The sequence below is a fragment of the Barbatula barbatula genome (assembly GCF_947034865.1).
Source record: "Barbatula barbatula genome assembly, chromosome: 3".
In the NCBI taxonomy this organism is placed as follows: Eukaryota; Metazoa; Chordata; class Actinopteri; order Cypriniformes; family Nemacheilidae; genus Barbatula; species Barbatula barbatula.
The window spans coordinates 16,136,456-16,160,510 of NC_136764.1; the positions used below are offsets into that span (position 1 = coordinate 16,136,456).

At 37.1% G+C, this 24,055-nt stretch overlaps 1 protein-coding gene across 12 annotated transcripts in view; it reads right to left on the reverse strand.

Annotated features, from left to right (window-relative positions):
- Positions 1–24,055, reverse strand: part of st3gal3b (ST3 beta-galactoside alpha-2,3-sialyltransferase 3b) — a 61,385-nt gene that overhangs the window by 23,388 nt on the left and 13,942 nt on the right. For 2 of the 12 annotated variants that reach the window (XM_079452086.1, XM_079452085.1), the window contains 5 exons: positions 15,106–15,253; positions 7,642–7,716; positions 7,233–7,280; positions 5,774–5,816; positions 584–676 (listed from right to left, as the gene is read on the reverse strand). In XM_079452086.1, the coding sequence (XP_079308212.1) occupies positions 584–676; positions 5,774–5,816; positions 7,233–7,280; positions 7,642–7,716; positions 15,106–15,214 (368 nt within the window). In that variant the 5' untranslated portion in view covers positions 15,215–15,253. Of the gene's footprint in view, positions 1–583; positions 677–5,773; positions 5,817–7,163; positions 7,281–7,641; positions 7,717–15,105; positions 15,254–17,769; positions 17,965–21,364; positions 21,439–24,055 lie in introns of those variants that run through there. The other 10 variants (XM_079452083.1, XM_079452080.1, XM_079452082.1 and 7 more) reach the window with 10 other exon arrangements.

The following is a 24,055-nucleotide window of genomic DNA, read 5'->3' on the forward strand; positions in this document are numbered from 1 at the left end:
TGAAAAGACAGAACCACTGTCCACTTCCACAGAAAGTTACAACAGGCACATTGTAGATCAGGAGGAAGTGGTTGTTTGTTGTAGTAGTTCACAAATTAACAAAGGCTTAAAAAGATCAGAAGAGCAGCTTTCTGTGATATTATGAGATTAGCCTCGGGGACTTCGTAGTTGAGGAATGACATGGTGTCTTTCCAATGCTGATGTGCGTATAGTAAAAGGCAGGCAGAAGAAAAGCTGTGGTTGGCAAATCAGGGTTAAACCAGTGAACCTTCAACAAAGCTTCCCCCATTGAGGTTTAATCTAATTCAGTGGACGAAGCCTGACATCAAAAGCAGGTTTGACAAAAAGATGAATAGATCAGAATAAAAAGGCAGATAAAAAAAAGAAAAGCCCTCTTTGTCTTCTTGCAACTTAACTTCTATACCATCTGCCATATTCAATTATCCTTTCTTTGAAATACGATACATCTTTTCTAAAATCATGACCACATCCAGCATTGCATCAATACACGATAAAAAGCAAAAGACACCAATGCAAGTTCTATGCTGTTTTTGGGCACTATGCATTAAAAAGCAGTTCATACTTTGGGTAGATAGCAGTCATTTTGGCAGCTGCATAGCCAGGTTTGCAGGCTCCTTCGCTGAGGTTTCCATACTTGTAGACCAGCTCGGGAGGCCTGTAGACACAGTAAGGGAAGAGAGGAAGGAGGCATTAATTACAACAGGACAGAACAGTAAATATTCACCCTGACATAAAGTGCAGCATAATGATCCTATAGAGTAATAGTGAGGTACTGAGGGTTGCTTTGTCTGAAGTGGGATGTGATTCATTACTTTCAATAGTGTAAAATAAATTAAATAGAAGAAAAGCAGGAACAAAAATGTTGAACTGTTTTCTAACTGCTTTGTAAAAGACCCATTAAAATAGGGATGCACGATAAATTATCAACCATTTCAGTATCCGACGATAAATGGTCAATTTTAAGGTTATCGGTATTAGCCGAAAATAAAATTTAGGCCGTTATATTATAGGCGATAAATCTTAAATAATTTCCACCGGCTAAACTTCTTCAGCCGTACGCTTCTCACAGTTAAAATAAAGTACAGTATCTCTCTGTCGTGATCATTCACTTACTGCTATTAGTAAAACATTGTTGATGTAGGTACAGTATGTAGATACAGTATTTATGAATGTGTAAATTATAGGAACAAAAGCATATTGTTTGAATCAGACTGCTGTCTGAATGCTTTCTGTCTGGAGACCTGTTAGACTCGTGGCTATTAAGAACATTTGTCTGGGTTGATCTGGAAGAACATCTATAATTTGTTTATTAAAATAAATTACCAGAAAAGTTGAAAAGTTAAGAAAAGTTTAACTAGTGTAAAGTAGGCTTGGATGGAACATGATTTTCATTGGGGAAAAAGAGAACTAACGGTTACCTTGTTTTCTGCAGTGAATGTTTTCATATAACATCATCAGTTGTCCACTTTTTGCCTTTTGTTTCAGTCTCAGAAAATGTTATATTAATATTTAGATACTGTATATCGTAGAATATATAGATTATATATTATATAATAATATTAAATGATTATCGGTTATTGGTATCGGCCAAAATGTACATATCGATGCATCCCTACATTCAAATGTAAACTTTCAAATCAGTCCTTGAAGAAGAAATCTTGGAACCAAACTTGTTCACCATTGACTACCAGAGTAGGAAACATTTCTTTGTTCTGTTGAACACAAAATACGATATTTTGAAGAATGTAGGAAAGCAAACCGTTTTGGTGCACTTTTGACTACCATAGTCATTTTTCCTACTATGGTAGTCAATGGTGGCCAAAAACGGTTTGGTTACAAGCATTCCTTCTAATATATTTCTCAGCGTTCATTTATACAGATTTGGAACAATTCGAAGGTGAGTAAATGATGACAGATTTTGTTTTTTGGTGAACGGTCCCTTTAACCCAAACCTTTATTTCGATTTGCAAGATGAAATGGGACTTAAAACAAATACCTACACACACAAAACTCTGTGTACAATTTCTTGTAGAACTTTGTATACGAATTTCTTTAAATGTATGGGGGAAGCTGACACACTCTCGCCCACAAAACGGAGCGGCATCATTAATAATCTGCAGTACACAATGAGAGCAGTTCAAATAAACAAGTAAGGAGATGACAAGTCTGAATCTGAGAGGCCAGCAGACAGAGAGAGAGAGAGAGAGAGAGAGAGAGAGAGAGTGCTGTTCATGTTGGGGGAGATCATGAGGCTATCAGTGATTGGAGGTGGGTGAGAATGGACACATTCTGGCTGGACCACCTTGTTAAAGTGCATTAGGCAGCAAGTTCAGTATCTTGTCTGCTTGAGGATTCAGCCGTTTTATTATAATAAAATACGCGTTCCGAGGTTACGCTGTTACCACACATAAAAACCTTGTAAATCACTGGCATCATCTAAACACACTGTCCTACAATAAATGACTTTTCAACGGTCAAAATGAAAGCAAAGCCACAGGACACTTGTTTGGCGAAGCCTTCATTTTGATGAAGTGCTTAGCCCAATGGGACAGTGTTGTATTTTGCCATTGTGACAGCTCCGAGTCTTTAAACAGCAGAGCGGATTGAGGCCAGGGGCGATGATGAAGTGCACCACACAGACAGCGTCAATGAAATTTAAACCTGTCGAAGACTTTGCTTATTGTATGTGTGCGCGGTGTGGACGGACGCGTCTTCTCTGATGCTCAACATTGAGAGATTAGGGCAAGGTGAGAGTCTGAGAATTCAGCAGTTTCACAGATGAAATGTAAACATACACCTACCACACACAGACCTGCAATATGTCACAACTTAACAGCTCAAAAGGTCAGCGGAATAGATTGCTCAAAGATACACTGGAGGGGTCCAAAGTTTTTTTTACTTATTTTTGGTACCACACATTGAACTAGGACTGCAACAACCAATCGATAAAAATCATAATAGTTGTCATCATAATAGTAAAAAGTTTAAAAACATATTTCATTATCGATTAGTTGATCTATGACATCACTTGCAGCTGCGCAGTTATAAATCGAGCGCATCTTATTTAGTAGTGTAACTTTGTTTGGAAAAATGGTGGGGACAAAACAATACTTTAATAAATAGTTTCTGTACTGGCTTGTTGGGAATATTCATAATATATAGTGGGCAAACAGTCCATTGCAGTAGCGTAGCCACGAGGGGGAATGAGAGGACCAGGATTAAGAACCGTTAATCAAGGTATATGTTTGCTAAAACGGTGAAATGAGTAATTAAATACAGATGTATGATTTTAGTAATAGAGAGAAACCTAATGAAATGGCTTTATACATAATGGCCCCCTAATTTACAGACAGGCCCCTCTCAAAAATATAATTATAAAACGGTCAGTTCTGGTCCTTGATTCTGATTGGTTGAGCGGAGATCTAAGCCGTTATAAAATACCCCGATATATAACGGCTGACCGCATTACCTAGAATCACTGCGCCACTCTTGTTACGTACAGCGAAATAATTGTCAAAATGTCCGATTTTGTGAAGAGATTGACATGACAGACAAATTAGACCAATAACAAAGACGACACGCTGAAATGAATGAAAGAGAAATTGAAGACATCAAAAAGTCTAGAAATGAGGTGAATACTCATAAACAGACTATGTGCTCTGTTCGTTGTTTTCAGTCCTGGTGTGATGAAAAAGGTATTGTAGTGAGGTAGGCGGGACGAGAGTCGGGATGCGAGGCCGGTGCGTGAGTGTTTACGAGCATCAGCTGTACGTGCGACGGTCTCGTATCACGGAGGAGATTGTGGAGCATAAGAGGACGAACGATCGGACCGTCAGTGAGAGAGGAACAGGCCTGGATTTTATGGTGTGGTATTTACGTGTGAGTTATTTATTAATTAAAAGTTTGTTTATGTTTCGCCGCGTCCCGTCTCCTTCCTTCCCTTTTATGGAACTTTGTTACACGTATGTTTATTGACTTTAAAACAATGTTCATGTATAAAAATAGAGACATGTTAATGTTAATAGATAAACACCACAGTCTTTAGGCACATTTTTCATTGTGTTCTGCGTCTGTGTTGCTTGGCAGCCGCTGTTTCTGAGGAACTACTTTGTTTGGCGGAAGAATATATTTCTATTAAAATAATTACATAATATTTGCTGTGTTTAACTTCATGAAACCTTACTATGCATATGAATTAACCGTTTTATAAAAGCAATAAGCCTTGCGAAGCCGTGGGTTACAGTGCATTTTATAACCGCTTCGCATCGTGCCTAACAACGCCCCTTAGCTGTTATAAAATGCACTGTAACCCACGGCTTCTTGGGGCTTATTGCTTTATTCTGTGCCACGTGTCCATCGGTTGCTCCGCGTTTTGACTCCAGCTATCACAGTATGTGGTTCCAAAACATTTGGGGAAGGTCACTTGGCTGTTGCGATGCATGACACTTAAAATCTGTTTATTCCTATGACAAAACAATTTCACTTTTTCATTGGTTTACACCAAAAAGGAAAACCATCCTTTCCACGAGTTTTAGATGTTAATGGCCCCTTAACAATATACACCTTTCGCAAGCTTTTCTTAATTTATTCCAAGGGAGGGAACGGCGCGAGGCCGGTGACGGGAGTGATAATGAGCATCAGCTGTGCGTGCACTTGTCTCGCATCTCTCACGGAGGAGCTCCGGAGGCATAAGAGAGGAGTGACAACAGGGAAGGGCGAGAGAGGACCAGGCCTGGACTTTATGTTGTGTTTTAGTGTGTTTGTATGGCCGGCAGTAGACCGTGAACGATTACAACTTTGACTGCATTATTCTGAAAGAATACAGTAATATACAAATAGGACCCTTGAGGGTGAGTAAAACATGGGGAAATGTTTTTTGCGTGAAATATAGTTTTAAATAAATTTTATAAGGTTCTCAGTTAGATGGATTTTTTCCAAAGTACCAGCAGTAGAGCTTCCTTTCAGATTTTGTATGAAGTTAATGGTCCAGTCAGTAATATCTAGCAGCAAGGTCGCGAATTGCAACCAACCGCTCACTTCACCCCTCCCCTCCCTTTCGAAACATTATGACGGCTGACAGAACATGGCGAATTACATGCAAGGGGACCCGTGGTGTATATAGATAGAAATAGCCCATTCTAAGGTAATAAAATCATAACGTTTCATTGTGTACGCTCTTTATACTCCTCTAAAGACATGTTGAGGTGAGACATGGGGGTCCAAGTACTGTTACAGGCCTGTGTAAACAAATATAATATTGTTTAATATACAGCCATGGAAATAATTAAGAGACTACTTCGTAATTTTAGAAAAACTGAAAATAATTTCTCCCTAATTTCAAATAAAATTTCTATTTGAAAAATAAAACTGGAGAAAGAGATCAAAATAACCTAAAAGATGCTCTGTATTTTTTAGACCTCAAATACTGAAAAGAAAAAAAGTTCATCAGGAATACATCAGTAATATTTGTACATGCATTTAGGAAAATATCTAAACTTATGTTTTATGTGACAACCTCGATTTATATCACAGTTTCCATGTGTCTTGTCATGCTGTCTGTCACTTGTTCACATTGCTGTTGGATGACTTTGTGTCACTCCTGAGGTTTGACTTTGTTGAAATTAAACAGACACTGCACTAGCATGGCCACTATCTAGAAATCTAGAAATGCTGCTTAATTGAACATCTGGAATGGTCTCTTAATTTTTGTCCACGGCTGTATATACCTATATGCATCACACAGAATACTTACAGCTTTGTGTCCAGATTCACCAAGAACCCTTGCTTATCAAATGCTGTAAAGAAAAATATGACAATTACTACTTTTATACTATTACAACAAACTAAAAGGGAACAACAAGAAAAAGGAAATTATCACTCTTTATCTCAACACCATTTTGTGTACCAAAATGCTTCTTTAGCACATTTATATAGCACTAAAGATGCCAAGGTAGCATTTCTATTTCATCCCAGGTTAGATCATCATCTAGAGGGAGTTTAGTTTACTGTATGTAGAAGCAGCAATATCAGGTTAGGCCAGCCAAAGCATTCCTCAGATCAGCTGTGAAAGTGTGTTAAAAAGCAGTTTATCCAACCTATGCGGGCTCCTTTAGATCAAAGGTGTCTATGAGGTGTCAAGCTAAGCCCTAAGAAAGAAAGGAAAGTGATTGGGGGGAAATTAAAACAGTAAACCAAATTATTGTTATGCCTAAAGTTGTCTACTTCTTCAGTTGTGAAAAACCAATAAAATCCGTAACGGGCTCGACTTTGGGCATGCGTATGGTGGTAGCCAGTGCAGTGCAGCAAAAAACAATTAACAAATTAACAAAGAAATCAATTATCAAGCAGACTGGAAAAATGAACTCACTAACAGGACTGATGAACAGATAAAAAAGACATTAATTCAGCTTTAACATTTGCATATTAGCAACACTTGTAACATCCAGAGTGCAAATACAGCATCAGTGAGTACAGCACTGCTAATCGTATTGGCACAAATGCATGGAAAGGGAGGATTTGAGAACTCCATTGAAGGTCGAAAGTCTCAAGACAAATGCTGCAGAATGAAGAGGAGGAAGTGGTTAGAAAGTGGCCACTGCTGCAACCAAAATAATCCTTTAGAAGAGGCTATTATTCAAAGCAGCATGTGGTTGGTCAATCTTTAAAAGTGTTGCAGGTTTAACTGCCTTGTTCAGGGCCAACAGTAGTGGCTCAGATCTATGCTTTGAGACGTTAACTGAAGGTGCACAGCAACAAACGGGAAACGAGGTACAGTAGCTGCATATATAGAAAATAAAAATATGTGTTGTTTTTATATGCAACACAGATGACAGACTAGGACTCAGTCGAACACGAATGGTTGGTTAAGCCTTGTTTATAGAGATATATAAGATTTTCTCACGTCTAAAAATTATAAGTGTGCCTTTAAAGGGCTGACACGTCTACGGTGTGCCATTACGACCCTTGTATGTGGCTAACAATCCAATCTTCAAAGCAATTCTGCTGTTGTCATACAAACCGCTTAGTTAAGGAACAGTGGCATTACGTGCTGTGCACATTCCCTATGTGACCGTTCCTATCAACCCAACCAATGAACAGTATCTCAGTGTGTAATGTAGCAAAGAACATTATCTCAGGACTACCAGGCCTCCCAAAGTAACTTCTGGGGTTCTCGTGTTGACCAGAGTGCACTCTTTGCAGTGAGGCTGTACCTGAGCCTACTATTCGTCCCACGGAGACAGCACCCTCCAACACCGGCTCTGAAACACAAGACCATCAGTTAGGTCCGGTGGTTCTATCCGTCACACACTTTTCTAGGAACTTTGAGGTCACGAAGAAATGACCCTCGGCCCAAACCCAACCTGTTCCGAACAATATGAATTTGAAAATTGAGTTACATTAATTCCAGCATAATAGGAGGTTACGGAAATCTCGGCAGGACGCCCATCACCATAATTTCCAGCTGATACAATAACCAACCTGTGCAGTAAAGCTTTGTAAAGAAAAGAAATGGAAATTGTTCCAAGATAGATCGGGTGTTAAGGGAAAATAGCACCTGCCAACAAGCCCATGGATTATTTCACCAGTCCCCAAAAATTGCCACCATGGAGCAGTTTCTACCTTGTTTCACAGTAGGAATGGTAGTATGGGTAGTGACTTTTTTGGAGAGTTTAACTGTGAGCTCCACCTTTATATCTGTGAATCAAATGGATTAAAAATGATCAGAGCTGAGAAATATATCCAAAGATAAACTTAACTTGCACATTTTCAAAATGCAGACAACAAAAAATTTTATCATACATTGCCTTTAGAAAATATGCAGCTCTTTACAAAAAAGCAAATGAAGACATTTACAATTATTTTAATTTTCAATTAAATAATACTGCTTTAATGTAACTATGACAGTGATAGATAAACACATAACAAAACATTGTTATGATTACTGTTTACCTTAATCTAAGTGACACATCTAACACTTCCAAATATGTTTGACAAAACCAGCTAGCTGGATCTGTTTACCTTGGCATCATTAAATCAGCAATTGCAATTTAACAAAAAATCAGAACAGAAAGCCTCTGCATTTTTCCCATTGACATTTGGAAGTGCGCAAAAAATAAGCTCTGTGATTAACAAAAGTTTATTATGTTTTGTCTATAAAGATAATCTTTAAAAATCAACACAACATTTGTTAAATTTGAAGCCGAAATATAATCGGCAGAATTAAAAAGCTAACACTATTGCGATAAACAACCATCAGTCGGTCGCTCGATATTAATGTCACAACCACCAAGCCTCTGAGAAATCTTTCAAACTTTATAAAAATTGTGTTTCCTGATAAGTAGTTACTCCGTGAATGATTCCGCATCTACGTTTAAAGAGATTTGTGCCACGTTGCTTTATTTGTGCTGTGCACTACAGTAACCAGCCCAGCCATTAAAAATTTCCATCCAGCAGCACTACTTTCCCTCCGTTTCTTTATGAAAACACGCGCTAGACAGACGCTTTCAACTAAAGTGGATTTAGGTGGTGTCTCCAGTTCTTTTCTGGAGATCCTCTGAAGATGCAAAATAATAAATTAAGCATCGTCTAAAAAAAGATGTTGTCAGCCATCTGTACACATTCAGTGTCCAAATCCAAGGCCTGCCTTATTGTGTGAACTGTGAAACCCCTCGATATATGCCTGTCTAAATAAAGCAAAATGATTCAGTGTGACTACAAGCAAAACATATTTATGGATTGTAACAAAACTAAGGCTTTTTTTTCTCAAAACCTTTGCAACATTTCTGAAGTTTTTCATGCTGCAATGTGGAAAGGTAATGCATTTTGATGATGCCTTGTATGGCACAGTCAAACCAACAGTGTTAGGTTCTTGCCCTCCCTTTATCATCACAAAAGGGTTGAGTTTCCTTCCCTCGTACCCTTTCAGAGCCATGATTCGTGATTCATCTTTACAATTTGTCCGAAAGTGCCTTTCATAACAGGGGTTAAGTTCAAAGAAACCCATCCCAGGTTCACAAAATTTTCCAAAATAAACTGGGCGCAGCTGTCGAAATGTGCTGTTTATCATTAATCTAACTTTTTCCACAGAGGTTCGAGATAGTCCACGAACAAAAACACAAATTGAACAACGGAGAATAACTTATTTGCTGAATACTAAATAATTACAGAGACTATAGATGGAGAGGGGATAAAAGACACTTCAGCCAAATCTATTTCCTCAGCTGTGTTTATGAGAGCCAATACGAAACCATTAATCAATAAAACATCAAAATAATTGCAGAAACTAAATAGTTATTTGTCTCATCATCAGTCCGGGCAATGAAAATGACTTTTTCCCCCACCAAGAATCAACATGTCTTATCAAGTAGAATATCAATCATATTCACACTATTTACACAACTCAGGGCCCTCTGCAGATCAAGGACACGAGGACCATTCTGACCTGTCTGCACCAGAGCTGACTGGTTTCCCAGCAGCATGTGAAAGTATGTTGAGTGTTAGTTAGTGTTGTACATGATAAACATCCTGCTATGATAGTGCGTGTGGACTGAGATTAGACAGTGGAGAGTTGCTCTCAGGACACTGATAGCACAGTTTGCTCGTGACTGATATGCAGGAGGTCTTGTAACAGTTTATTGAGGGCTGCGCTGCATGGCATTGTGGAACATTCTATCTATCAGACCATCACATATGCTGAGGCCAATGCTCACGCCAAGCTCTTTAGATCTCTCCACGGTTTGCCTATACATCAAGTTTGCTTATGGCCAAGAACGGGCAAAGTGTCTGAATTTCTGTGGGTGATGTAGCTTGAGCGTAAATAGAAACCACATTTTATCTGTAGAATAAAAGCAAGGCAAAGCTTAGGAATTTCCATAGAAATAGTCTCAAATATTCTCAACATAAACTGAACCTGCAAGAAAAGGAGGGTATTAATGATAAGTGTGTGAATTTGTCTTAAATAAAAAAAATTTACACAAGACGCCTTGAAACAAGTTTAAGCTTACAGCTTCTTTTCTAGGGTGAATAAGATGTAATTTCCTGTGAGACGCTCTGAATGTGAAACAAATGCTCACCCATGTGGAGTGGACATACAGCATAACCACCAGCACCCACTTTTAACCTGTAAGCCTAAAGTAGTGCTCTATCCCCCTCTAGTGGTTGGAAAAACATTTGCAGAGAAGTTTTTGGGGATGCATGAAAATGGAAAAGTCTTTGATCATGATAAGGATCTGATAGTAAATTAGGGGTGCATCGAATGTTCGGCAACCGAAAATATTCAGCCCAAAATAGAAAAGAAAGCATGTTCAGTAAGACATAATGGTTATAGTTGCTGTTAAGGTCCAGAAAAGTACTAAAGACATTGTTAAATTGGTCCATCCGCCCATAGTGGCTCAATTGCATTTTTTTGACGTGACGAGATGCTTTATGTGTGAAAAACAAACCAAAATAACGACTCTAATCAATTTATTCTCCTCTGTCATGTCAGTTTATGGTGCAAGTTCACGAGAGCACTTCGACAAAGCTCTTCACAAATTTGACAATTATCCAAAATTTTGAAGATTTTTGTGTCTCGGTGCATACTTATTTGAGGCAGAATTCTGATGCATGTTTCATCCCAATAGGATTATGACAAAAATCATAATTGTCAATTATTCACCTCTATATTGTTATTGCGATTATAATTTTCGATTCATCGATTTCATATTGAAGCTTTGAAATGTTTATTAATGTTTATTAATGGACCCAAAACTACTGTAATATAATGTAAATAAAAACACTAATTTTAAGGTTTCGCCACTGTACTCGGGGCTCAAACACACTGCCGAAAATGGACAGCTGTAATTGAGGCCTTATGTGTAAATGTTTTAACCGTAATTGTACTCCCGATTCGTTTTTCGATTAATTGTGCAGCCCTACATTCCAATATGACAAATGCAGACACACGCCTTTTCACCAGCCAGTCAGTCAACCGTTACATTAGAACCTACCTACAGGTGAAGCCAGGTTGAACTTCAGTCAACAATTTCTCAGTAAAGTTACTGAAATTACATTTAAGTCTACAACCAGTGTTTCTTTTCGCTATATTCATTTTGCTATTTCGGGCCGCCAGAAAAGATGTAAATGAGAACATATTTATTGGGCAATCAGCTGTTTGTAATGATCAGAGAGTAGAAACGAAACGGGTCTGAAGTTGTAACTTAAAACTATGTGATGACATCTAGTGATGCACAATATTATATTTCTGCCGATATACAATGTCGAGATTTTCCAAGTCATTGTAGCCGATTCGAATGTGGATATACTGCAAGTCTGTCTTTTTTTATGATGAAAAAAAGACTATCATGGCATTATTGAGAACCTTCGAGTGAGTTCTTGATCATTTCTCATTTTAATGGACGATAGTTTTAGCTGTAGCTTAGCATCAATGTAAACGACTGCTGTATTTACAGTGATGGGCAACACGGAAAGCTTTCACAGTTTCACACAGCAATCTGCCATGAACTATGAGCTTTTGTACTCATAATATACATTCAGAAATACCTGCAGACTCTGAACTGACTTATTATGGCTCACTGAATTATAGTTGGACACGACAGGAGTACAGTACTGTGCTATAGACTTAAAAATACAGCTGTGAAATAACAAACTTTATCGTGTGCTTGTGAAATATGAATCATGTGTGCATGGGCTCATTATATTCATAAGACTGATGGGTCAGATTTTGAGAGTGCACACTCATGTCAGAACGACTACACATAATCAACAAGTCTTTTTTTATCTGCGCAATATTTCCTATCGGCCGATGCCGATATTTACATTTACATTTAGTAATTTAGCAGACGCTTTTATCCAAAGCTTCTTACAAATGAGTTAAACAATGGAAGTAATTGGAACAACATAAGTACAACAAAAAGCGCACACTGTAAGGGCAGTAGAACTGGGATGTTTTCCAGAAAGCATGGTTATTTTACCGTCAGCTAAACCCTGAGCTCTGGGTTGATTAACCCAAACCTTGCTTACTCGGGGTATGTGGGTTCCAGAACACATTTGAAGGGTACGTTTAATCATCCTCCCACAAGTTACCTAGAGTTAACGCTCGCCCACAGAAACAACATGAAGACATTGTCAATGGATAACTGATTTCACGACTCACCGTGGAAACGGTTAAGAGGCTTAAGGGTTTTGACCATGAAACAACGTTATAAATCAGGTTTTTTGCTCAAAAGATTTAAATCTGCATCGGTGTATAAAGTGCAAAGTTAAAAAACATAAATATTGTGTAATTGTCTTCATCTCCGTTAGATTTTTTGAGATGTTTGAAACAATTAATTGAACACGTGTATGGTTTTCTACCAGTATACTTTTATGTATTTAATTACATTGCTGATTGTGTAGGCTGTATATTGAACCTCTAATTTGTTCCTTTAAAAAAAATCTACTTTGGTTTTATGAAAACTGACTTTGCAACGTACCAGCTTTATTTTGAACGGATGCTGATTTGCTCATATTAATGGAGACCAAGATAATTGATTTGCAATAGCGGATGAAGGTCTCCTGTGACCTGAAACGTTACGTCCTGTTACATGTCCAATATGTCATGCAATATATAAATTTTAAATGAATGCATTAAACAAATATCCATTTTAATTTTTTGGTTTGACTTTGTTAGCTTAAAGGCCATGGCTTTCCAAATGTTAAAAGAGGTGGAAATGGCCTATCCTGAAAGGCTAATTGTAATTTGAAGAAAGCCCTTTCAATAATAAACTGTAAGAGCAGGCAGAGGATCAGAAATACATTTTTAAGGAATACGGTCAGTTTGAAAAACCTTAAGTCTAAGTATTTGATGTATATTTTAGTAAATGGATTTAAAGTCATAAATAGAAATAAGTGAATAGTAGCCTTAGTTCCCATGGGGGAGGGGGGGGGGTCACCTATTATAAAGCCTTAGAAACCTGCCAGCCTGAGAATCGAACTTGCAACCTTTGAGTTTAAGTCTGGCTCTCTTAACATTAGGCCACAACTATCTTTGACCAACGCATCATGTAATGAAATGCAATTACTCTGCAGTTAATATACTTCACTATTAACATCCTTTAACTGTTGAATATTTTAAGGTGGGCATATTCATCCAGTGATATTTGTAGATGTAATAAACTTAATTCAAAGTATATACAGTATTAAATATAAATATATAAAGTTAAACAATAAAAGCTTGCATTATTTTGTTTAAAGATTAGTTCATTTTAAAATATTACATAATAAAGTTAATAATAAAATTAGTTGTGAATGCTGAATTGCGATGGGTGAGATTGGAAACATAATCTGTGCTTCCACGCCCATTTCCTTAAAATGAACTAACACTAGAACATAACCTGTTCGGAGCAGGTTATCTTCAGAGAGTAAGTTACTATGGTTACTCACATACCCTGAAAGTTATGTCCGTTATTGGAAATGAAAGTTGAGGGTATCAGCTAACTAACCCTTAAAAAAACCTGGGAATGTCACATAACCAGCTTTCTGGAATACCCCGCTGGTCTCATACAGTCAGTTTTTTATAGAAAGATTAGAAAAGAGATAGAAGTCAGAACTAGTCGGTCAGGTGCTGACGGAAGAGATGTGTTTTCAGCAGATTCGCAGAGATGGCTACAGAATCTACTGATCTTTTAGCACCGGGCAGATCATTCCACAGATGCGGCACCGATCCAGAGAAGGTAAGTGATAGTGTTTTTTTACCTTTTTGGGATGGCACTACAAGACATTGTTCATTTGCAGGGTGAAGGGATCTTGTGGGAACATAAGTCTCCATTTGCAAGTGAAGATAAGGGGTGAGGAACCAGTGGTGGTCTTGTAGGCCAAGAGCAGAGCCTTGAAATTGATGCAAGCAACTATAGGGAGCTAATGTAACTTAATGAAGAGAGGAGTGACGTGTGCTCTATTCGGGTCATTGAAGACCACTCTTGCTGCTGCATTCCGGATCATCTGTAGAGGGTTGTGCAAGATGGAAGTCTTGGTGATAGTTATTCATCCAGAGCGAAATGTCGCATAGGTATGCTGTAATGCGTGCAGAAACAGTCGGATCGTAAGGCTGAAATGACAGGTGGAGTTGTGTATCACCCCCATAGCAGTGACAGGAATAGCCATGTTTCCGAATGACAGAACCTAGGGATGTCACGTATATGGAAAAGAGCAACAGTCCAACCACTGAGCCCTGAGCCACCCCTGTATTGAGAAGTTGGGACTCAGAGACCTCACCTCTCCAAGATACTTTAAATGACCTTCCTAAGAGGTAAGACCTGAACCAGTATTTCCCATTCATTAATAAGACTATGGCGGCCCGCCAGTTTCAAAACAAACAAAAAACTAATTGTATACGTCTCATAACAACACATCATTGTGTCGTCCATTTCCCATATTAAGTTATTCGTCGCGGCCACACTATCGCCGCTGAGCAAATCAATATCTTAATGGAAACACTGCCTGAACCATTGTAGCACCATTCCAGAGACAAAATCCTGCATATTTTATCTATTATCCAATATCGACCGATAATATCTGCTTGCCGATAATATTGTGCATCCCTGATATCACTGTATGTTAATTAGCATCTGACGTCATTCAGCGCCACAGTTTCACAAAATCCTATCAGAAACACGGAGAACCAAGTCTCATTTGCAGAAACATTTATTAAACCGAACTTAAACAACTCGCGCCTTCGAAACTTTCTATATCAGAAAGATCCTTAAAAACCTTGTTTTTTTTATTATGTTAAATGGCCCAGATGGACAAAACCTGAATTATTCCCTTAGATCAAACTGTGACAAAACGTGAGCTCTGTGAAAACTGTGATGCAAATCCTGTGCAACACGAAACAACACAATCACATTGAGACGTGATCAGTCCTAAAGCAGCACTAAAGCAAGCAAGTGGGCTTTCAAGCTTAATAATTTAACTGTCAGAGGGTTTAACAAACAAACAGTGGCAGACATACATATTGACAGACCAAAAGGCATCAGTGTACAGAGAGGTCACAAACCGACTCATGTTAACAAGTAGATGGTAATACAAGGCCTCAGAACTACTCACGTGGCTTCTGGCCCCATACATGCAAATGGAGCTTCCCAGAAGAGTAGTAGATGAACCCCAAGACCAGCATGGGACACAGGACGAACAGTAGTTTGTGTGTAGGCTTCATGTTCCTTAATCATTCACATGGTACCGTGTTATACATCACCTAGGAACAGAACAGAAAGATACACAGAAACTGAATCACATGTTCACAGCATGTGGTTAAGTAGAGACAGGCTCTTATTATTCGATTTCAGCAGAGCCTGACATTTGAGTTTATATAAAAAATATTTAAATATACTTAATAAAAAAACATTAGACTGCATTTAAATAATATGTACATTAGAAGCAAAGTATTGACAAAAAAGCAGTCAGCCTTTTTTATGTAAAAAGAGTCATTTCTAAATGCATTTGTATCTAGGCATGGAAAATGCAACACACTATTCAAGTATTTTGATCTAAACCAATATTTACTGTGCAAAAGCAAGGCACTTATAAAATAAAGATTATATAAAAAGATAAAAGGAACAGAGAGAATGGGGAAGAATTCAATTAATCACCCAGCTAAAACCATCATACACTCAAAAATGTCAATTTAATTTTTAATACAAACAGCAAAAGACAATACTTGCGTAAATAATTACACTATATTCATAACATTAACAATAATACAATACATACAAATTATGCACAGAAGCATATACTGCATATCAAGACTGTAGCCAAATGATGTCATGTGCTTTGAGAAGACAATAATAGATATTTCCTTTGGGGGTGGTTTCCCAGACAGGGATTAGTTTAAACCAGGACTAGGCATTAGTTACATTAGGATTTTTAGGTAGTTTTACAAACATCCCTTACAAAGACACATTAATAGTGTGCATCTTGAGACAAAAAAATGGCACAGATATATTTTAAGATCTGTCAGTGCAAGGAGTTTTCAGTTAAGATAGCACCAACATTTTTTTGCCCGAGACTAGTCTAAACCCTCTCCGGAAACCACCCCTTAATGTTTAAAACAAGTTCAAATCAGATCCAATGATAACTTTTTAAGCTTTCAAAGAACACACAATCTTTACGTAAATATGATGACAAATAGACATCCATATTATACATACACAACACAGTGGTCCAAAAAGATACATGGCAACAAGTGTATACATTTCATAGCAGCCCACGACAAAACATGAAACCAAGTGGCATCTGCAAACAAATTATGCAAGACCTTTTCCCAGAAGTCTCACTTATTCTGCCCATTTCAGCAATTAATTTTTCCCAGCTGCTCCCATACATTTTTAGCGTGTCGCAAAGATGTCGTTTATCACATATCACATGAAACATAAAACATGCCGTTTCTCAAAGAACGGACTTGTGTTCTCGGGGAGACCGGTATTGCTTGGATGGACGCGCCGCAATGACTTATGGGACTTCAAGCGGGTTCAGTACGCGCAAGGACGCATTCAATGCATTGGTTTTTTTAAGTTCTTGATTATTGCAACCGGTCGTTGATGGTTATTGATGACGTATAGCGAGAACATAAGGAAGAACGCATACAAAGAACATTGTTTTAAATAAAGAAACAAAATATTGAAATAGTTGTATTATTTAGATATGCGTGACCCTTATATGCGCTGACATGCCACTATAGCAAACAATAAAATCTAGAGCATTTCAGACTTTTGAAAAAAAAACAACCATAGTTTAACCGCGACATTTTTGTCATCCTATGGTTATAAAAACAGTAATCAGTAAGCAAAAATGTATATATAGTATATTTACTCATTTACTATAATAAAACAATTAATTTAATTTAGGGACATCAACAAATAAAAACTCCATTAAACCATATTCATAATACGAGAACTGATTTATTAGCATTTTGCGAATGTCTACCAAAAAGGATGATACTTGCATTTAACGAGAACTTACTATGTGGTAAAAATAACAAGTCCTGGATTTCTTTGCTTTACACAAATGACGCACACAAAATAAACAACATCAGGTACCAAACATTAGAGACACGTCTCAATACTTTAGTCTGTTAATAACACACGTAAAGACTTAATGGTGTGTCTCATCTTAAAACAAGTACGATACACACCCGTGGCCATTGCTCAGCTGTATCTGGCTATTCAGATCCTTAAACCACAACCGACCTGCACCGCCAGATAACGTTACAGATGAGCAGTCAACGTTGAAACTATCTGGAAGTATGCAGGCAAACTGCTGTCTGATACTGTCATCGCGACATCCCGATCCTGGATGATGTTTGCATTTCCCAGCCTGAGACCGCAATCAAGCTAACGGTTTACCCGCACTTCACACAGGCAAACCGAAGGGCAGCCTTCAAGATACTCAACCGAACACGACAAACCGCGAACATTTCCACGCATCAGACCACATACGCACAACAGGTCTGTGTAAAGCAGAATGTAAGTAAAACGCTGTGGGATAACATGAGCTCACGGGCCTAAAGCACAGCAGATTATTTGCGCTCATTCAGCTAGCCAGCTGTACATAAACACAGTCCAAACGGCTTTGAAACTCATCCACAAACGCACAATTCTACGTGAATGCCTTTAAATCACACGTAAGTTACATGCGTATATTATATGGTTTATACGCCGCCTAGTTAGTTTGTCAAGCGCTGAAGAGGTAAAACCACAAATCGGCACAACGCACATTTCACATTAACGGTACCTGTCTCCGTCGGTCGTTAAAACCCTCTGGCTAACATGTTATCGATCGCATTCTTCTTTACCCCTGCCTTCGTCCATGCCTTTACGATAAAAATTGCGAGGACACTTTATCAGCGCCCAAAGCCTCGACGCTGAGGCTGCGCGTTGGTTTATTTGGGAACCACCCTCCCCTTTCGCCAACTGGAAGCTTTTTTGAGTTGGAGGTCTACCGACAGTAGTGCTCTGCGGTGGTGTCTTAAATTCTAGTGAGGTCACTATCTAGACAACACTGAAACGTATTCAAGTCGCTGATATTGGACCACTAAAAGGCAACTTGTGTTGCGTAGCATTAGAACAACAGTAAATATAGTGATCCTCTATCCCAGAACTCTGTGGTCCTGTACAAAGATTATACAAATCAGTAATGCAGTAATCCAGCATGTCTAAGCCTATAAATAAACTTTAAAAGGTTTAACATGTATAAACTGACCTTTAAGCAGAATCATAATACCCTACCACATTTAATTTGAATGGCTGAGATAAAACGTTTAAAATAATGTGACTTTTCTTAGGTGTAGGATATCATATATCAGGAGATGTTGGGGCAGTTTAGTTTACAAAGTGAATGAGTGATGCATTTATATAGGACCTAGCGCTTTGTTGCGTATTGCTGTATACCCAAAGCGTCAAAATGTGACCCAGTAGGATTATATAAAAGGTTTCGTGTTTCTATCTAGTAACTTTACCTCGTGTCAGGTAGTCCATATACTATAGCAGAATACCCAGTAATTGTACTTCGTAGAGAAAGAGTTCACAAAAGGCAAAAGTTGCATGGAGCAAAATGTCCGTTCCCTTTGTGTTCAAGCAAAGGAATGATTATCAATGGCACTTTGTGCCACTTTGTCAAAAAAACTGTAACATTTAGTGATTTTGTCATGCTATATGTGATCCTGTTTAATTTGAGAAATAGACTGCACCGGCTATATAGCAGTAAGTTTTGTAAGCATATACTTTTGGTCCATTGGTCCATATTGTTCAGCCCTGTATCTCTTATAAATGTCTTTGAAACTGTGTTCTGTAGCATAATTGAATTGTGTTAACACTCATTTTATAAGCCATTGTGAGGACCAAATGTTTAAATAAATCCTAAGAAATATAAAAAAAATGACTTATGAGGACATATTTGGTGGTCAACATTAGTAGATGCACATAAATCAGGCAGTGTGAGGGTTAGTTTATTGCATTGGTCATTAGTATTATCGTGAAACAAACCTGTGTGTGTTGATTATTTTCTTGCTGTATGACACACATCCTAACAAGGGGTGTCAATAGTCTATTTCATTGGGGCCTTCTGAACTATGAAACTCTCTGTGTTCCTCCTGGTCTTGTAGTAGTTAAACGCTACACAAACATTTGTGTATGCACTGGATAGGCTACTAACAGTACGGTTGCTCCGTGGAGTGCACAACTTTCTATCGAAACTCAACAGCAGTTGGTCTTTAACTAAGTTTCAACCTCATGACTTGTTGAAATGTGATTTGGGAGTTATTTCCTTTTCAAACAAACTACTCTGTTTAAATTACTCTGCATTTTTATTCTGCCCCCGTTTTAGCCCCTGATACAGTCTTACTATTAACTAAATGTTGCACAATGTACAGTACAGTATACACTTTTCAAATTAAAGGTGATATCCACTCTTTAAAGAACAATATCCAAAAATGGTTCTATAAACAGCAGATAACACCTTTATTTTTTAAAGTGTATATGGTACTGTACAATGTGCAACATTGGTTTAATAGTAAGAGGAATTTGAGCTAAAAAAAACAGAAACAGTGTAAAAATTTTTTATAAATAAAGACAGATACTATTAACACTAGGTCCGCCCACCAATATGTGATTGGAATAGAGAAAGTGTAAAAGCGATGCCATTTCAATGCCATCTACTCAAGTGGCTTAAGGGGTAAAGTCTGTATAGTGTGGCACAGGAGACCCAGTTTTTAATTCAACTCTTGCTGAATATGCTCTTTTACGCTCGTCTATCACATTACAGATCATAAAGGTGTGTGTTTACAATTAAATTGATTTAAGACTTAACATTCATTTTTATTTATTAAGTTTAAGGCAAGGTTGGGGTGTGGCTTTAATATATCAACAAGTTGCTTAAAAATGTATATTAAAAAAGTATAATGGATTTATTACTGCATAATATTTAATAAACAACAATTCTGAGGTGCAAATAGTAATGTTATCTTCCACTATATAGAAGTATCTATGCAACTAACTACTTAATACAGGAAATACAGCTATTTCCGGTTAGTGTAAAAAGCATTGCTGCCTTGGGCAGCTATTTCTACCGTAAATGAAAATGTTTTATCAAAAATAAATGTAATACATTTTCTTAATGTGTCTATTCACTAATATCCATTGAATATATTAAAGCCACACCCCCAACCTTACCCTAAACCTAAACTTAGAAATGAGTTGAATAAGTGCAAGAGTTGAATTAGAAACTATGTCTCCTGTGCCACACTATCCAGACTTTCAACTCAATGCCACTCTACTTAAGTGGCTTAAGGTGTAATGTTTGAAATCGCGTTGCTTTTATTCTTTCTCTATTCCAATCACATATTGGTGGGCTGACCTAATGTAAATAGTATCTGCCTGTATTTATTTATTTTTATACTGTTTCTGTTTTGTTTTTGTAAACCACCATGCAAGTCAATAGTGAAGTGCTGCGTCATTTCAATTCTTATTGGCATGAGCAAGATTTTTTTAACTTGTGATGACAGATGATAGTCAGTCTACAGCTTCATATTTAGATTTTTAAACATTTATTTAAGAATAAAACGAATAAAAAATTATTAAATAGAAAACAACTAATAGATACAAAACTAGGACATGTCTGGTTTAACCAGTTTGAAGATGAAAGTGATTTATAATCCTAAAATAAGTTAAAATGCTTTTTACAAACCGCCCTTGCCTGCAGCAGTAATATAGCTATCGCATCGCCTGTCAGTCACAATAAGAATCGATAAAATGAGAATAAGAATACAAATTGAAATTATATTCTCATTGTAACAAACAACATTAAATATACAATTCAGCTGGTGCTTTTGTTTTATGATACATTAAAGTAGCTGGAAGATAAAATACTAAAAATGACATTAAGCAAACAGCACACTTTTAGTACGCCATCAAGCAAAGAGAAAATAATAACCAGTGCTTCCTAAACATATTTCACATTGTTTGCATTGATTCACAGAATTGATGGCTCTAGAAATTCTGGCACATGACAAAACATCTGGAACCAGTTTGGTTAGAATAATTACATCTAAAGGTGAGGTGTTAACATCTCTGCTTCGCAATAACACTTTCCGAATGGTTTCAAAACTGCATTGTAATGCAACAATCTACTAGTACTAAATTAAATATATATACAATTGAAAGAACATCACAGTTATCATAACCAAAACGATTTAAGCATAATTTACATGATAGCATGAACACTGCATGCTTTTAAAAACATTTCAAAACCTACTGCACTTTTCATTGCATGCAAGTTTAACGCTAAAAGTATTCGTTCAATTGGTAAAACTTACGTGATTTGAACAGGTGCCTTTCACATGCATCTAGAGTTTACCTCCTTCACAAATGCCTTCACATCAACTACTGTGGCAGTGGAAACAGGTGAGTCCTGCTGTAGCTGATCACATGCTCAGGGTTAATTCCAATGAGCCCTGAGCCCTCAAGGGCTGTCATTACTTGTGGAGGTTTAGACACAGATGGCTGGGCTATCAAACGTTCAAAATTAAATCGATCTCTATAAGTGACTCATGACAATAAACCATTAGATGAGAACTGATTAAATAGAGAACCATTAGACAAATATCATATTCTGGGATTGTTGTTTTTACAGTAGTTGTGAGGATTACTTGTATTGATTCACAGGGTGTACTATTTGCCCATGCTGTTTGAATAAGAATTTATATTTTTTGTGGCATGTGGCGGAGAGGGCCGTTTAAGTTCCTGTAGTCCACCACCTGACCCCCATGTGATGGCCACAAGCCTTTTGAGCTGCCTTCCAGATTAAAAAGAATGGATGTCAGTATTAGAAAGTCACAAAGTGCCTGTCAGAATACCTATACAGACTAGTGAAGCCCATAAAGTTCATTGATCACTGTTTTACCTTCGAGCTGTCTCTTCTCAGCAATACAAAAGAAGACATTTCGGAACACCTTGATTTTTTTCCGTGCACATACAATCTCAGGAAGTTTTCTTCAACTCTACACTGAGTTATAAGCTGAGAATTATTTGATGAGCAAATTTCAGACGTCTGCACTATAATCGTTGGTAAAGAATAATTATTGACTGTTTACAGAAAAAATCATTCATGTAATTAAATATATAAAATAGTGTTCTATATAACGTAACAATTTTTTTATTAACTTTGGAGTTACTCTAACATTTGATTATTATTAAACTGATTATTTTGACTAATTTAATGTACTTAAATGTCCAGTTTACTTAAATGACTAGTGTGTAGTTTTTTGACTGAAATGCAAGATAGTATATGTCTTCAGAGGTGTATAAGACCTTATATAATGAAGCGTTGTGTTTTAATTACCTTAGAATGAGCTATTTCTATCTACAGAGACCACAGGTCCCCTTACATACAATGTTGTTGACATGTCGCCATGTTGATTCTACAGTAGCCCTAAACAGACAAACTGCTCTACAGAGCGCATTTTAAATTATCTCTTTCGGGAAAGAGGTGAAAATGTGACAACATCTTAATCCTTTCTCGGCATCTGAAGTGCTTCGAAAGGAAGGGGTGGAGTGAGCGGTTGGATGCAGTTCGCAAAAATTACACACAGCATCTTTAATTTTATCTTAATTTTAAAGTTAATTTGCAAAAACAGACTCCGTTTTTAAAATATTTCAAAAATATTTTTTTATTGTGCATTCTAATTAATATGAATCAAACTACAGTTGGGTCATTGGGGCCTTCTGAACTATGAAACTCTCTGTGTTCCTCCTGGTCTTGTAGTAGTTAAACGCTACACAAACATTTGTGTATGCACTGGATAGGCTACTAACAGTACGGTTGCTCCGTGGAGTGCACAACTTTCTATCGAAACTCAACAGCAGTTGGTCTTTAACTAAGTTTCAACCTCATGACTTGTTGAAATGTGATTTGGGAGTTATTTCCTTTTCAAACAAACTACTCTGTTTAAATTACTCTGCATTTTTATTCTGCCCCCGTTTTAGCCCCTGATACAGTCTTACTATTAACTAAATGTTGCACAATGTACAGTACAGTATACACTTTTCAAATTAAAGGTGATATCCACTCTTTAAAGAACAATATCCAAAAATGGTTCTATAAACAGCAGATAACACCTTTATTTTTTAAAGTGTATATGGTACTGTACAATGTGCAACATTGGTTTAATAGTAAGAGGAATTTGAGCTAAAAAAAACAGAAACAGTGTAAACAATTTTTTATAAATAAAGACAGATACTATTAACACTAGGTCCGCCCACCAATATGTGATTGGAATAGAGAAAGTGTAAAAGCGATGCCATTTCAATGCCATCTACTCAAGTGGTTTAAGGGGTAAAGTCTGTATAGTGTGGCACAGGAGACCCAGTTTTTAATTCAACTCTTGCTGAATATGCTCTTTTACGCTCTTCTATCACATTACAGATCATAAAGGTGTGTGTTTACAATTAAATTGATTTAAGACTTAACATTCATTTTTATTTATTAAGTTTAAGGCAAGGTTGGGGTGTGGCTTTAATATATCAACAAGTTGCTTAAAAATGTATATTAAAAAAATATAATGGATTTATTACTGCATAATATTTAATAAACAACAATTCTGAGGTGCAAATAGTAATGTTATCTTCCACTATATAGAAGTATCTATGCAACTAACTACTTAATACAGGAAATACAGCTATTTCCGGTTAGTGTAAAAAGCATTGCTGCCTTGGGCAGCTATTTCTACCGTAAATGAAAATGTTTTATCAAAAATAAATGTAATACATTTTCTTAATGTGTCTATTCACTAATATCCATTGAATATATTAAAGCCACACCCCCAACCTTACCCTAAACCTAAACTTAGAAATGAGTTGAATAAGTGCAAGAGTTGAATTAGAAACTATGTCTCCTGTGCCACACTATCCAGACTTTCAACTCAATGCCACTCTACTTAAGTGGCTTAAGGTGTAATGTTTGAAATCGCGTTGCTTTTATTCTTTCTCTATTCCAATCACATATTGGT